The sequence below is a fragment of the Syzygium oleosum genome, unplaced genomic scaffold (assembly GCF_021117445.2).
Source record: "Syzygium oleosum isolate NSW1041296 unplaced genomic scaffold, Sole_v2.1 Sole_v2.05, whole genome shotgun sequence".
NCBI classification, from domain to species: domain Eukaryota; kingdom Viridiplantae; phylum Streptophyta; class Magnoliopsida; order Myrtales; family Myrtaceae; genus Syzygium; species Syzygium oleosum.
Window position 1 is genome coordinate 14926146 of NW_026607489.1, and position 16501 is coordinate 14942646.

Below are 16501 nucleotides of genomic sequence, written 5' to 3' on the forward strand. Positions count from 1 at the left end.
ATGGGTAGGAGAAACAAGAATAGGACTCTCGAAATGGTGTCGATGGGGACGAGCCAAGACAATGGTAAGAGTATATTGAAAGGCTGTAGAGAAATTCTCTATAAAGCATAATAGATCACTTGAATCAATAGACGTGACGGATAATCTAATTAACTGATGTGTTTTAATACTAGCTTGCAACATTAGATTTTTATTAGAGTAATTAAATATTAAATGACCTCTTCATTTAATGGCTTAAGCTTCTAATACAGTTGGTAGTAAGCCAACAAATTCTCACATGATATTAGAGTAGTAGGTTTTGAGTTCAAATCTTTTCAGTCTCCTGTTTGCCTCTCCAATGAAATATTTACACGCTTAATACGAGGCAAAAAGACCGGACTAAGCATGTGGGAGAGTGTCGGAGTAATCAAATGTTAAATCACGCATTCTTCTAACAACTGAAGTGTTTAAAATAGTTGACAATAATTTCACAAAATTTCACGATTTTGACCACACAAAAAAAAAAATGGAAGCATGAAGCCATCGTCCTTGTGTTTTTTTGGCTCTCTTGCTTTAATATATATTTTCTTTCACTTTTGATACGTAACAATTCGGATGAAAAAGAAGAAATGAAGGGAAAAAAAAAAAAACAAAGAAAGGGATGATGGAAGGCGATTAGGTTTTGACTTTAATGATAGAGAGAAGGCGGCAGAAGGACAAATCAGGCTTTGGGGTGGCGTCATGCTTAGAGACAGAGAGAGAGAGAGAGAGAGGGCTTTGACAGGAGTCAAAGGAGTGGGGTCCACGCGGCGTGCACGCGTGGGAAGACATGTGGAGCCCACCCTCGCTTTCCCTTTCTCTCTCTCTCTCTCCTCAGAGTCAGAACCCAGAAAACGACCTTAGCTTTGGGGATTTGATGGATTTGATTATTACCTAGTTTTCCTCCCTTTGCTTCTACTTAATATAATAATAATAATGTAACGTAATGTCCGTCCATCCATCCATTTCCAATTCCATCTTGCATTCTTCAAATCCTCATCATTTTGGCCTACCCCTCCCCCACACGAGGCACACTTTGTTTGTCCCGGGTGTTCAGTGAGCCCGACTTCACATCCACCCTTGAAATCTTATTAGATTGATCGAGACTCGCACGCTCCCCCATCTTGTTAGCGCGACTTGTTTGACAAATATGTCGAGAAGCTCTCCGAACGCACGTTCAAACAATCGGATCGAAGCCGACAAGCACGTTGTATTAACGACCATTTGTGCGTGCCTGCTGACACGATCGGTTAATCAAGTTTCATGACACGTCATTATCTACGTGTTAATTATTCATTTAGAGTTCAAGATTAATTGGCGTGAATCGCCACATCCTGGAGAGCTAGATTTTGTTAATCAAGTTCTCAAAAGAGGATCGGCACCCAAATTATCCCTTCTCTTTGAATGTAATTTTTAGCAAAGAAAATATAGATATGGTTTCTTTACAGTTAGGCAGCAGTTATCCAAAAATAATCAAAATGCCATTAACTTCCAATAAACTTACCTAAAATCAAAACCTTAACCTTCTTCTCTCTCTCTCTCTCTATATTGCCCCCTTCTGCACCAGCCAGTGCCGTGCTCATCTTGCCCCAACGTCTCACTTTCGTCATACTAACTTAACTCACTTAAGGTATTGTTCGTTTTTGGCTCCTGCCACACCAAATCTCATGATTTTTTTTTCCTTTGTCATGCACGTAATCATTTTCATAAGAGGTCATCCATCCCTAAAGTGCTCTCACATGTAGACCAAAGGATAAAATCATCGAGCTCAGTATAATATGGATACACAATACCCCAAGAAAGTTAAATCACGATGTCATAATTTGGCATCAAAGCTGGATGCCCTCTGACAAATGTGTGATTTGAAGTCGGTGGACCTATAATAACCCCAGTCCAACAAGGATGAAGAGTGATGTCGTGGTCAGGCGGCCCGAATAGGTTGCTGCTCCTAAGAGGCTTATGCTAGAGTAGCGAAAATGGTAAGAATGAATCGAACTATAGGCCAAATATGGGGGAGAGCATTCCTGCATTATATGCATAAAACTTCAATTAACTCAACCATAGGAAAAGGGGGAGACTCGGTATTAAGAGGACAAAAGCGGACTATACCTCAAGTAAATTAAGTCAAGATGTTGTACCTAGCCACAAGCTACCTCGGATCCTGAATCACTTGGGGCTAGGTGCCTTGAATTTGAGGTGGTAGCGACTGCTGTCGAAGAGAGGGAGGGGGAGAGAGAGAGAGAGAGAAATTAAGAGTGTGCTCGTTTTACAGAAAGTGAATGGTTTCGCAAATATTTTCCTAAAAATAATAGATACCGAGAAATTCAGTTAACTAAAGACTAATTATTGTTGATAATGAAAATATTTTTCATTGACTAATTATTTCAAGTGATACAAGTCATCATTTTTAAGAAAATATTTTCAAATCATTTAACTTTCGCGAAATAAAGGAAGCCTGAAAGAAAGCAAAAAGGGGATTTGAGATCAATTTATCTTTAAATTATTTGAAGGATCTCAATCTAGAGAGTGTAAAACCAGAACTCAAAACCAACGAGGTACAACGATTTCTGCTCTTGGTATCGAAAAACATAATCGCAACCCACTTAGCTTACGACCAAGAATGAAAATCTAGCTTTAATGTATTCAACAAGGCTATCCCTCCTTCAGATTTTTCTACACCTTCTCTCCCATGTCTCAGTTCTTGTGTTCTCATCATGAAATCATGGACGAAGGGTGCAACATTTGGTGGGACTCATCCATCAATGATTAGGGTTCACATGTAGTATAGATTAGATTGACGAGAGCACCGAGACATCTTAATTCCCTCGCCCCATTTATTGCCCGTGAGAAATAATTCGTGCATGATTATCGCCTGAGATTGTTTGTGTGTTGACATTCCCACCTCAAACAGCACTGGAACTACTGATTACTCCTTTCTTCTTCTTTGCAACCCCTATTATTGAAATTTCGAAGACCATTAATAAATATCCAAGAATGTCACGAATGGACCTGGAATTGCAACAAAAATACAAGTACAAAGTGCACTAATTCGAATGTGGATCATCTAGGTAGCATGCATATATAAATGCATGTGCAGTCATTGGCCGATAGATCGGTGGTTTGATGAGGTTGCGTCTAATGTCCAAAGTAATCATCGATGTATCGTGAATTGTTTTGTTTCTTTATTATACAGACTATCCAAATTTTCCATTCGATTAAACATATCGTCGATTGTCGATTGATGACTTCTTCCCATCTTTGGACCCTCTCCTTTATTTGGCATTTTTACAACATATTAATGAAGAAGTCAATGCCCTGAGCTTCAGTGATCTTTGACGTCTTGATATAGGTTAAATCGTGTCGAAATGTAATCGAAATCATCTCATCATCATTATAATAATTTCAGCGACATTGAACTTTCAAACTTGAGCTTGAAGATCATTTTATGTATCATATGCTTCTCATTTACAGACCTGTTCTTCTATTCACAACTGACTTTCCACTGTGCAACTACAGGTCTCATTTGTAAAATGAGATGGCGATGAGAGCCCCAAGAAAAGAATGAAGAAGTTGATGTCATGATAATGTGAGCATGTTGTAAGCAAGCTGAAATAGAATAAACCCAGTCTTTTCCTCTGCACAACACGTGTGAATGTGCGTGTGTGTTAGAGAGAGATAGAGAGATTTTTTATTCTTTTGGCAGAATGAAGGACAAGCTGACCCCCTGAAAGGGAATGAGGTCATGGGATAGAGCCAGCCCATTTTTAAAGCCACGTGTTCTTGGTCATTTCGAATTGGAAAGTAACGTGTATATTATATGCTTTTTATTGAAAAAAAAATAGATCGGGGTCAACCCAAATTGATTCACATGTATACGATACAAACACCGTGTAGAGTGCACACGTTTTTTATCAACCGATCGGTCCAAAGCGCGATGAATTTAACATATACATCTCGAGCAACTATCTTGATTATTATAAAGTGGTTTCACGTCTGTATTCTTGCGTGCAAATCTATTCTCGCACGCATTATAAACAAGTCTTGCACGAGACACAAAAATCCTCGAGATCGTAGGTGACGAATGGGACTTGTTAGGGTTTGTATTATCAAGCTTTAAAACCCAAGTTCTTGAACTCAATAACACGAGACTCTAACAGTGCTAAGCTTTTAGGAATGCATGCAGCTGTAGCAAAAACGCAGTCAGTGGCTAGACAAACATTCACAACACGACAGGATTTAGCGGAGGGGTGTTTCAATTGTATTAGGTTAGTCTTAGAGAGACTACCCCCAATTTTTATTTTTATTTTGTTTTCTTGCCAGGCGAATGAAACCTCGTTGACCCACCTGAGGATTGATTTGAAAGATTGAACTGCCATGGGGTGATGTTTTCTCCCCCTCCCCCAAAAGTCAAAACATCCCCACCGTTAATTCGAGAGTAAGTCGACTCACATGATTTTGGAGATTGACTTTGAGCAGGGGGTACGAGCCAGCAACACGAGCACTTTCAGTGGCTCAAAGCCAGCCTTCACTCGAGTCCAAATTGAGATTTTAACCAATTGGATCTTGGGAGTACTCATTCGACTCCCCCATTTTGTCGCTTGGATTTTCGACAAATTGAGTGCTTTGGTCATTCTAATCACCCATCTTTGTTTATGCTGACAAAAGATTCATCGACGAGCCTTGAAGCCTCGGGAATTCGATGTTGGGTAAGACTTTCATTTTCAGAAAGCGAGATTTGTAAAGATTGATTGACCATTATTTTGACTAAGAATGTTTTGTTAAGAACTAAGGACATACAGCACACGATCTCGTACTGTATCTAGCTAGTACAATAAAGTATAAATATCTAGATCAAAGCTGTACTTGATGATGAGTAGAATATCGCCGCTCGTTCATCAAAAAAACAAAATTTGCTATGATAATTTGCCCTACCGCCCCACTTTCTGGTAGATTATATATAGTCCATATAGGCTAGCAATGAAACCCAGCTAAGACTTCCACTTTGTTCAGCTGGACTAAGCTCTAATCCTTATTATAGATCTGCCAAGAAATAATATTTTCAAAAAATATATATATACAAATGAAACCAATTGTTGCTTTGCTTTCCAAAAAGTGGGCTGCAAGAGGGACAGACAATGGAGTATATGAAAGAAATTTTGAGGCCTTGTATGCGCGGTCAATTGAAAATGGCACAAAAGAGGAGGACACATTATGGTGATAAGACATTCTCGTCAAGAACGTGAAACCCTAGTATGTAAATCTTGTATTCGTGGGGATATAGCTAAGTGGGTAACCCTAACGCAAGAAAATAGAGCCGATTACTATTAAGCGATGCACTATTCGCGTCATAGCATGTGCGATCGATTTCTTTCCGATTCATCTCGGTGACCAAAACAAAACATCGAATATAAGCTATGATGAGGGCGTGGTGATTTAATGGAAAGACCCTCACCTTCGCATCTATCTAAATCACTCAAAGATTAAAACACGAAAAATCAAATGATGAGTAGAGAGGGAGGTCATTAGCACGGAGAATCGAACACGTGCATGATCAAACTTCCTCGCCTCAATACCGTGTGAAATCGATATTGAATTCACCTAAAATTTCAACGTTTCATATACTCTAATGATTACAACCCCTTGACTTTCATGAGTATGGAAAACGCACGCATTACGACTCTTTCCCGACTTTAATAAATCAGATATTTAACCTAGACAATCCATATCAAGTAGGGAACCAGGATCCGTCACTCCTTTCATTGACTTCTGTCTGAATCCTCCACCCTTTCTAAGAAATAATTTAATATTTAATCTCTGACAGAGAAAGAAACCCTTCTTCCAACGGATGATTAGGGTGAATAAACAAGTTGACTAGTGCGTTTGTATGCTGTGTCACCGAATTAGTCATCCCACCTTAGTGGGTTGACATGAATTTTGACCCTCGTTTGATGCAACATTCCCTTCGGTCATCGTTTGGCCCCCACGCTCATCACCCCCTTCGTTACTAAATGCTACACGCCTGTCGAAGACCTAGGTCGCCGTTGAAAATTTGGAGAGCTGTTCCATCGGTTGTCCCCATCTGCCGGCTTGTTGTTTTGGACAAAAAACGAGAAGAAAGCCCCGTTTCTAGATGGAAATTCTGGGCTCGGTAAAGACTCAAACGCATGTTCTTGTCGCCGTTCCGATTCTATAGGGTTACTGGCTGCTTCTTTCTTCCTTTTTTTAACGTGGACCTCCTCTATTTTGTTCTCTCTGGCAACGTCAAGCAGCCAGTACGATTCCTAGGAACCTATACAAATCAGTAGGGTTGAATTTGCTGCGTGCACTTGTTGGGGTTTCGTCTCTTCCTCTCTTTCTGCATCAGGAATTGGAAGGTGACGCAAACTTCCACTATGCGCCCACGCACACTCCAGATTGCTGTGATAATGTTCTCAAAAAAAAAGGTGTACAATTTGGCTACATAGAAGGGGTTCCTTTCTCTCTATCTCTTTCTCCTCAAACGTCAAGAGTTATGGGCTTCGGAGCTTGCATGTGCAAGGAGTGTGCCAAGCCGGTCAACAATGGAAAGAGATCGTGTACATCTGTAATCCATACGTCGAGGGTACGCGATGATTCATACACAAGAAGACGTGACCTAAAACCAGCATCATCATTGAGTATGTGCGTACACACGCAAATGGTCCAGGGCTTATATTATTTGAAGGTTGAAGAAGAATTTGGGGACGGTGACCCTACGGTATCGTGCCTAGGAGAGATAGTTTAGGGTTTCATCATTGTAGCAAGAACAATGGAAAGAGAAAGGAAGGGGCCTACTTGGATACATATGGCTCTGTTTCCACATTTATCATGATTCACTCTACCTATTTCTAAACGAGAGATATACCTTTAGCTGAGTTTAGTAAAGCTTTACCTTACAAAGTGAAGGCGATAGTCTGACCAAAAAAAAAAAAAAAAAAGTGAAGGCGATAAGATTTTGTGTATCTGGTGATTGTCAGCCACTGTTCCTGTTCTGTCCAACAGAAATAAAACTAAGCTACTTTGTCTAATAGGATTCATCTATCTTTAACTGCAATTGGCTTTGCTTTATCGCGCCATCGTGCGAGATGTTTTCTCCTTGATTGATCTGGTGATTTCTAGCTTAATGGCGGCATGAATCCTAGACCGAAGATATGATCTTGCTTCCGTTTCGTGATCGAGTCTTGGTTGAGCCGGGGGAAGTAGAGGAAAAATTTTGCATAACTTGATGATTTGGACCCAATACAAGGAAAAAAAAATGAAATTGAGCACTCTTTCTTTAATATTTATTGTATATGATAAAGGAGAAATTGTGGTAATAGTTAACCCTGACTGAATGGCTACTTTGATCTAATTCTTTTCTTTCGACAAGTTAGATTTTTTTATGGCACAAAAAAAGATGAGCAACCTGTTACAAGCTCAAGCTAATGAGATCAGTTCCTAATCAATTGTTGAAAAGTCTCTAATCAATTGGGAGATTAGATAAAAAGAAGAAGAGAGTATCTTTTGAATCTTAACTCTCGGTGGCTCTTTGCTTTTAGGAATTAGAATTCATTCTTGACATATGGGTTCATTATTGATTTTCGTTTCTTGAGGTTTTGAAAGGAGACGAAAACTTAAGATGTAAACTTTTTTGAAGATTTGGCGCTGAAAACATACCTGACTTTGATAGACGACGCAGTTGAATCATATGATTCAAGTCCGGGATCAAATAATTAGAGCTAGGAGATAGAGAATGATCACCCATCAGTAGCCGGGCAACAAAATCAAAAATTGGGTGTTTAGAATTGCGACACGACACAATTTCGATCTAACAAATGCTCTCTTAAGGAAAAACAAAGGGCGACCTTAAGAAAGATTGAAGGATGCAATGCTTGATGGGAACTTTAGGAAGATGGTGGAAATAAGAGGAAGTCGAACATATCATTTTCTGGGCTTGGGCTTGAAATGATGTCAAGATGGGCAGCTCTACTCAGATCTTGTTGTTGGGCCCAAAAGAAGCTCTCGTTATTCAGGTGCAATTTGCTTGACGATACGGTACACGAACCGGTCATCCATCTGACCAATTTTGGCCGGTCGGCTCTAACGGGGCACAACCGGCACTGATGTGGCATGGCCTACGCTGACGTGACACGACCAGCACTCACGTAGATAATTTTCAATAATATTTTTATATTTTTCGAGTTTTTTTTATTATTTCTTTTCTTTCTCCTGCTTTTTTTTCCTTCCTTCTCCAACTGGTCGGTCGTCGAACCGAGGCGACCGGCTAGAGGCAAGGGCCAGCGAGACCGACCTCGCCAGCCACTGGCGAGATCGACCTTGCCGGCCCTTGGCGAGGCGAGCCTCGTCGTCGCTGGGTGAGGGGGAGGTTGACCTCGCCTACCCTTGGCTAGGCTTAACCTCACGACGAGGTTGACCTCACCGTTGTTGGGCAAGGGTGAGACTCACCAATGCCTAGGCAAGGTCGTCAAGAAGAAGGAAGGAAAAAAAAAAGAGAAAGAAAAGAAAAAAAAGAAAAAAATATTAAAATATTATTAAAATTTGCCCACGTCAGTGCAGGCCGTGCCACATCAGTGCCAGTTGGCTAAAATTAGTCAGATGGACTAAATCGACACAAATGCAAAGGTTTAAGACTCAATTGGAAAAAAAAAAGAAAAGGTTTAGGATTGAATTGCACAATTGCAATAGGTTTATGATATTTTTGGTAATTTTTTTTTTAAATACGAGATCAATTTATCTTGAATAGAACATGCCGGGCCAAATCTACTTTAGGCTACTTGATTTAGATAGGGAAAATCGCACGGTTTTCTGAAATCGTTAAGCATCAGAACATCTATTAGATAATTTTTTTTTTGAATTTAATGGAAAGTGGAGTACCCGTATATATAAAATGAAAGTCTAGAACCGCTTTGCATGAAGATGCAAAATCATGGGCCCTTCGTTTTTCAAACCGGCAACTTCACATTCCTCATTGAATAGAGAAGCACTAAAATGGTTTCGTTTAATGCAATCTTCAGTTGACTTATCAACTCATCATCATCAATGACCAAAACCTTTTTTACAACTGAAATAACCAAAACATATCTACTATAAAATTACAAAAATCTTAATTAATTAAGCATCTTTAATGCGCAAAACTCACTCACTTATACATGTACGTATATGGAAGATTATAAATTACAAGTTATAGATGTGCTTATACTTAGACCATTTTCATTACTCTTATTTTAATAAATGATGGAAACATTATACCTTGATAAAGGGAAAAATATTCTTAATTGGCGAGTTTAAATTTATTAACTTCTATATCAAATTACATCCAAAAATTGATGAGTAAGGCAAATTGACAATTGATGTATCGTTCTAAAAGCATTATATTAAATTCAATAAGATGATTGACATCCTTTCCTAATTAATGTAAAGAGACGTGTCTAATTCAAATCAAGAGAAGTGGGAAAGAACGGAGTTTTCTGATGATGTGGCTCAACCACCAAGTTTCATTCTACTCGATTTTCTTTTTACATATCGATTTAAAATGTTGAGGATTTTGAAATCTAACTCTTTGTTATCTTCTTTGGATGCACACGCGCTTCCATGTTGTGGCCGCAGAGAGAAGGGGATAAAATTTACGAGAGAATTTATTGATCACGATCAATAATCGGTAATTACAATTTAAAGAAAATATTTCGGGCCAATGGAAAAATCTTAGCTCGAGAATTATCCTAAAATGCAGCGAAGAACACGAATCTAGAATTTAATAAAACAAATCAGTTTTTTATTTTGTTTCCGTCGCAGGGATCAAGCTCCTTGGTCAAGGTCGAGGTCAAGAAATAATACGGGCTCAAGCGACGGCGCAAAACTGCGGCGATGGATCTGCTGCGCAGCGCTTACTCCAATTCCTCCGACGAAGAACCCGAACCCGCACCCGTACCCGCACCCGCACCATCCTTCCACCCTCCTCCTCCGAAGCGACCCAGACCCGAAAGCCACACGACCTCCATCCCCGAACCCAGTCGCTCACATCCTCCTCCGACCGGAGCTCCTGTCCACGGCAGATATGTATCCAAAAGGGAGCGAGCCCTCCTGGGTCTGGGCTCGCCACCCACTATGGTCCTTGACCCAGAAAGCACCGACCCTTCAGCTTCAACTTCTGCCGCTGGTAAACGTCACAACTCTGTCTCGAGCGTTTCATTTTCCCCTGTTCTTTGGTTATGTTTTCGTGATAGTCTCTGTGTCTGGTTGAGAATGCTTGGGGACGACGTCTTTCTTTCGAGTTATTGCCAGTCGTTTTAGTTGTTTAAACACGGGGAATGATGGCTGGATTGTTGGGTGATTGGATAATTCCCATGTCAGGTGATTTAATGAGCAAAACCCGGGTTCGGTGGCAGAGACTGCCCTGCATTGTCGAGCTATCGAAAATTCCCATTTGAAAGATGAGTTTTTTGGTAGAAGGCTTAGGCTCACGTGTCATGCCATGAAACTATGGCAAAGAGTAATTGAGCATAAGTTAAAACTTAAAAGGAAGAGACTCATTGTTGCTGAGAGTCAATTTGGTTTCATAGCTGTCAAAGTCCTATTTATTTATCAGGATTAAGTTAGGAGATACGGTAAATTCTAGATTCGGAGAGAGCGTGCTACGGACTTCTTGGAGATGTTTGTAGAGGACTGTGGATAAGAAAGGCATACGAGCTACACATATCCGAGAAATAGAGGAAATCTTTAAATGCTTTCGCACAGAACATGCTTGGCAAACTTGACATACTGTTCATTTTGATGGATCGCTAATTTTACAAAGTTAAGCGATGGACTAAATTGCCTGAGACAATTTTTTAACCTTAATGTGCATTTTATGTGTGGATTTTTGGAATTTACTCCCCTTGAATGGCAACATGGAGAATTGAGATGAATGTAAATCAATTCTTGATGTATTGTTCTTTCTTTGGCAGTAATTCCGCATCATATCTGCATACAAGAATATCACTTTCTGAGCCCAATTCATTGGGATTTCCCTATTGGGCCAGGTCACACTAATCAGTAAGATTAATGAAGTAGCAATTAATGCAAAGTGGATCGATTAAGTGACCAAACTCTAATTGTTTAACCCGATGTGCAACCTGATGTTGCATCTCCAGCTTGTGTGAATCATATCTATTTCTCTGATGGAAACATGAGATCCTGACATTATGCTTTTCTGCCATTAGTTTCATGTATGGGAAGCTTATTGGATTCAGACCTACCGTCTGATGTTCTATCATTGTTGAGGCATCAAACGAAAGGTCGTGGGCGTCTTGGTCAAATACAAGAAAGGCTATCCGTAGCTCTAAAGGGTCATACAAAGGCTGTCAACACAATCCAATGGTCAGAAAGTCATGGTAAGATCTGGTTATGTCGGTGTTTCTGCCTCGCGTGCTTCTATTGTGGTTTCTACCTGTCCTTTGCTTTGTTGCTTCAATCATTACATAGTAGGATTCAATCTTTGTTATTTCTCAAGAAGATGGTTGGTCTGACACTATGATATTTTGAGCTTACTTCGGGATGCACTTATCAATGAATCGTCATGCTTCACGAGCTGACTTTTGGGCACACGTTACCTGAACTCAATCCCAGAAGCATCTTCAATTGTGACACCTTCAGCCACAGCTTGGACATGAATCAAAAAATAGGAAACTTCTGATTTGCTTATCCCATTTTATCCACTATTTTCTTGAGCTGTTGTGTTAGCAACTCCAAGGATCAGGTGTTGGACCTGCAATAGAAACTTAGAATGAGCATGTGAATAGAGTGAAGAATAGAATGCAATTGTGGAAATTTGGTTCTCTGATGAAAACCTTATCCTTGTTTTTTCTTGACATTCCTTATGATTAACTGTCATTTCATATCTGGGACAATTGATTCGTGTTTAAATTTCCGTGCGCATAGACCAAATTAGAGGGAATTTGCAAATGCAAGATCCATGCGGTGCTTGTTGGCACACAATAAATAACTTTTTTTCAAGAGACCTGCTTTGCCCTACTATAAAAGTCTGTCATGACTTTTGCATGATCAAATATTTGTTAGTTCATTTTAAGGTCGATGCATGAGTTTGAGTTTGCAGTAACTTGCGTTCTTAGGTGGTCTCAATATGTAAAAACCAAATGCGAAACACCCACATATTGATGGGGCCTCTCACATCATTTGTATGCACAAGATAATTCATTCATTCCTGTTTTGTTTTGCCTCCATTTTTATGATGGTAATTGCTTTGTACTCATGATCTCCCAATTAATCTGTTTACTAGAATGAGTTTACAGCTCATCTTCTTGCATCGGCTGGCATGGATCATAAGGTCTTCATATGGAACGTGTGGAGTAAAAATCACAAGACAGCACGCATTCTGAGCCACCACAATGCCGCAGTGAAGGATGTGAAGTGGTCAAAGCTTGGTTGGCATGTACTTTCTTGTGGATATGACCGCACGTCAAGGTTGGTTGATATTGAAAAGGGGATAGAGACTCAGGTATTCAAGGAGGACCAAGTCATCAATGTTGTGAAATTCCACCCAGACAACTTCAACCTTTTCCTTTCGGGAGGAGCAAAAGGCCAGCTCAGGTTATGGGATGTCAGAACTGGCAGAGCAGCACATCAGTATATACGTCAACTTGGTCCGATCCTTGATTTGGAGTTTTCCCTAGATGGCAAGCAATTCATCTCTTCCAGTGATGTCTCCTTTAGCAATATCAGTGAAAATGCAATAATAGTTTGGGATGTTTCTCGGCAGGTTCCTCTTTCCAATCAGGTCAGCATTCACTAATTATGACTGATTTGCTATAGTTGTTTCAGTCTCTTTTAGAGAGCAAGTCTTATTTTTATATGCAAGTTGCTTGTAAAGTTCTCGTAAGTTTGGGCTTATGAATAGCTATGCGCATTTAGTGAGTATTGATAGTGTTTAATTTAATCAACTGCAAGCCAGAGCAGAGCATGCTGAAGATTGTTGTCAAGAATCAAACCTGAAACTTGTCTTTTGGCACGGGGATACGATCATTTACGTACATGGCAAGCTAGATTTGTTGTCACTTATACTTTAAATGATGAATATTGCAGATTAGAAAACCAGACTATGAATTTTTTTCCATACCAAAATAATATAGTTCTATTATTTTGGGCTAATGATAATATTTCAATAGAATGATACTAAACGTGCTTAGATTCTTCTACTATGTTTGCTTACTAAGTGACGTGTCAAATTCATGTTGGATGCTTAAATGGGCCCACTAACTTAAATGGCCACTACAGAGTGTCTATATTACTTAGTACACCCATTTGGTAAATGATTCTTAGTATCCCGAGCATTGCCCAATGCAACATTATTTCTGATAGATGTGACCTCATTATATCCATTAAATTAGACTGGTTAAGGGGACTCTGCATCATAATCATCATGCAGTCCTTTGCCACAAGTCAATAAGTTTGTTAAAGAACTCAGTTTCTCATGGTCTCTCTGCTAGTTGTAGAGAAATCTATCTAGAGCTTTTGTACTTTATGTCCCCAGAAGTCTCTTTCCTTAACTCAAGTTCTTGGAGTCACATAGACAATATTTTAGGTCTACCGAAGTAGATGTTTTACGTTTTCCACAACCAACATAATAGACCTGTCAAACGGGTGAGTTGGGTAAAAAATGGTTGGACCCTTTTTGACCAATTTAACCCGTTTTGACCCATTTTCATGCAATACAAATCTAGTGATCCATTCCCGACTCAACCCATAGTGCTAAAACACTTCTATATTTAACTCAATCTAAGAAAATTCATATCCAAACTAAAGTGAGAGCGGTAGGGGTGATTGGTTCTTGGGTGGTCCGGTTCCCACTCAAAATCTAGGAACCGGTCCAGTCTGGTTGTCGGGTGGGCCAATGGAACCAGTGGCATATTTAGTTTTTTTTTTTTTTTTTTGATTTGTCATTAATGTTCAAGATGAATTGAAGATGTTCTTAATAATCAAGTCATTTCTACAATCAGTGAGATACGTGTAACATTATAGGTTTCACAGATATTTTTCCAATCTGTGGCAAAATTTGATTGGAATGAGCAACTATTGTTGTGTTTTAATTTGTTCTTGTCATCTTATTCACTTGCATAAGTAAACATAGTCATTCTAGCCTTGAAGGGCCTTCCTTTGTGAAATGGGAGATAGATTTGGGTTTTTCTTTATAGTGTTTTAACAAATTAAAAAAAATTAAAAAAAGGCCCGAAACACCGGATGCTCCGGGTGGACGGTTCCACACTTGGAATTGGGAACCGAACCGAAATTCACCGGTTCCAATTTTATGGAATCGGAAAACAGACCAGTGCCCCCCGGGAACTACCCAGAACCGGCCGGACTAGTCTAGGCAGTTCCTTTTGCTCACCCCTAGAGAGTGCGGAGTAAGCGAACGCGAGATCAAGTGAAGAGAAAGTCGTAGAGGTGGGTTGGGTCTGAGTAAATTATGAACCTATTTAACACCCATATAAGGCTTTACCATTCTAAATCCATTTATGACCAATTTACTAAATATAACTATCCCATAAAACATCTCACCCCATCAAATATGGGTTAACAAATGGGTTTATGACCCATTTTGACAGGTCTACAACATAATCACCAACCCATTCTTATGCTGGTCCCACTTGGCTCCTGGTCCTAAAGTACCTACAACATTTGCTCCAGGACCTAATACTTGCTTGCTCATGTGTTGAAGCCCTAAGTTTTTTCCCCCTTTAATAAGCATAGGTGTATGCATAAAAGAAGCAGGTGGAGTATAGGTCTAAGGAAAGTAATTACAACCAAGCAAAGAAGAGGGAAATAATAGGAAGGAAAAAAGTGAAAACTCTTACAAAGTTTACGGTCTGGTCAATCCTGAGTCCACCTACCGGTCTTTGATGAAAAAGGACTGGACAGATTTGTATGTGGAATTGATTTGAGGGATTTTCACAATCAACTAGAGTGTTGATTTATAACCTATGTTCTAATTAGGAAGAAAGGTTTATCATGCCAACATTAGAAGATGGCCTAAAAACTGCAATTGCTTTTTACCTAAAAAAATATTCTGGTAATCTCATGCTTGAAGTATTAGCTACATGTTACCTTAACCGATAATATTATTGGTTTAAATGGTGGATCTTATTGACAATAGTTCTACAAATTTCTTTATGCATATCTACTTATCTAATACGGTCAATCCCTGTGTCTCTCTCTCAGATTTATGGAGAGGCCTATACCTGCACCTGTATTAGGCATCATCCAACTGAGCCTTGTTTTGTTGCCCAGTCAAATGGGAATTATATTGCCCTTTTCTCTTCAAACCCCCCTTTCCGGCTTGACAAATATAAAAGGTACGAGGGTCATGGAGTCTCTGGGTTTCCCATTAAGTGCAACTTCAGCTTAGACGGGGAAATGCTTGCAACGGGCTCCTCAGAAGGTTCCGTATACTTTTACAAGTATGGGTCATCCGAGCTACTCCGGAAAACTAAGGTGTACACATCACCATGTGTGGATGTGGCTTTCCACCCTAATATGCCGAATTTTATTGCAGTATGCAGTTGGGCTGGAGATATATCGGTGTTCAAGTAGCTTGCTGTAATCGAGACTCACACAAGCTCATGGACAATGTTTTTTTTTTCCCATTTTCAGCAGTAAAAAGTGGAGTACCGCTATACTAACCACTTGTGATTGCTAACAGACGTGCGAGACTATCAATTTTGGTTTTTCCCTCATTTATCATGTAATTCTCAACTTCTAATCCGGTTGCTCCTTGGAATTCTTGAAATTTGTGGGAAGTTGTTTGTTTTCTCTCTTAAGGAACTATTATGATGACTTGCTTGTTTTTGTGGCCTTTCCAAATTTAAGAAGCATAATGTGGGGTACAGTTGTGAGGTTTGCCTCGTATGGATCTGATATGATATGATCTGAGATTATGTGGACTACAGTTGTGAGGTTTGCCCCATTTGGATCTGACATGATATGATACGAGATGGGAGGCAAAATGACTAATGAGTTGCTATCTGAATATAGTCAAGTTGCACCCATAATATGTTGGGGATCAATAGTGGAGATGAACTATCTATGTCAAGGGTCACCTTTTTCATATGATAGACTGTAAATCCATTTTATCACTCTCTTAGAATAATTGCATCCACCGAAAGTGGAGATCAAATGGCAGAATCAAATTGAGGTTTTACCCGTGTAGGTGTACCAGTTTTATGTTAAGTGATTTTCTGGATATTCGAACCGGAGTAATTGGACTTGGTGTTGGACTGCTGCTGTTCAAGAATTTTCAAGTTTGTGGAAGGCAAAGATAGGAAAATCTCATCTGGTGCAGGGCCTGGCCCAAGATGAAGGTCTCTGATTCTGGTCAGTGGGCTTTAATATCCCTCACCTTGCTTGTTAAATGGGTGTTTCACACACAGACAGAGCTAGTGATCCTGTTCTCTGACCCAAATTTTCATGCAAGAGC

The 16501-nt window shown here is 39.7% G+C and overlaps 1 protein-coding gene across 1 annotated transcript; it reads left to right on the plus strand.

Annotated features, from left to right (window-relative positions):
* The first annotated feature begins 9867 nt into the window (after nt 1-9867).
* On the plus strand, nt 9868-15783 carry LOC115668472 (uncharacterized). The gene is made up of 4 exons (XM_030589919.2): nt 9868-10192; nt 11235-11405; nt 12324-12808; nt 15247-15783. Exons 1-4 carry the CDS (start codon nt 9901-9903, stop codon nt 15616-15618), a joined length of 1320 nt encoding a protein of 439 aa, XP_030445779.2. The 5' UTR covers nt 9868-9900; the 3' UTR covers nt 15619-15783.
* The last annotated feature ends 718 nt before the right edge of the window (nt 15784-16501 follow it).

Excerpts from the sequence above, each read along its gene's own strand:
- LOC115668472 (XM_030589919.2), top strand. The coding sequence starts at position 9,901 with ATGGATCTGCTGCGCAGCGCTTACTCCAATTCCTCCGACGAAGAACCC. Across the intron at positions 10,193-11,234 it reads AGCTTCAACTTCTGCCGCTG|TTTCATGTATGGGAAGCTTA; the intron begins GTAAACGTCACA and ends TTCTGCCATTAG. Across the intron at positions 12,809-15,246 it reads AGGTTCCTCTTTCCAATCAG|ATTTATGGAGAGGCCTATAC; the intron begins GTCAGCATTCAC and ends TCTCTCTCTCAG.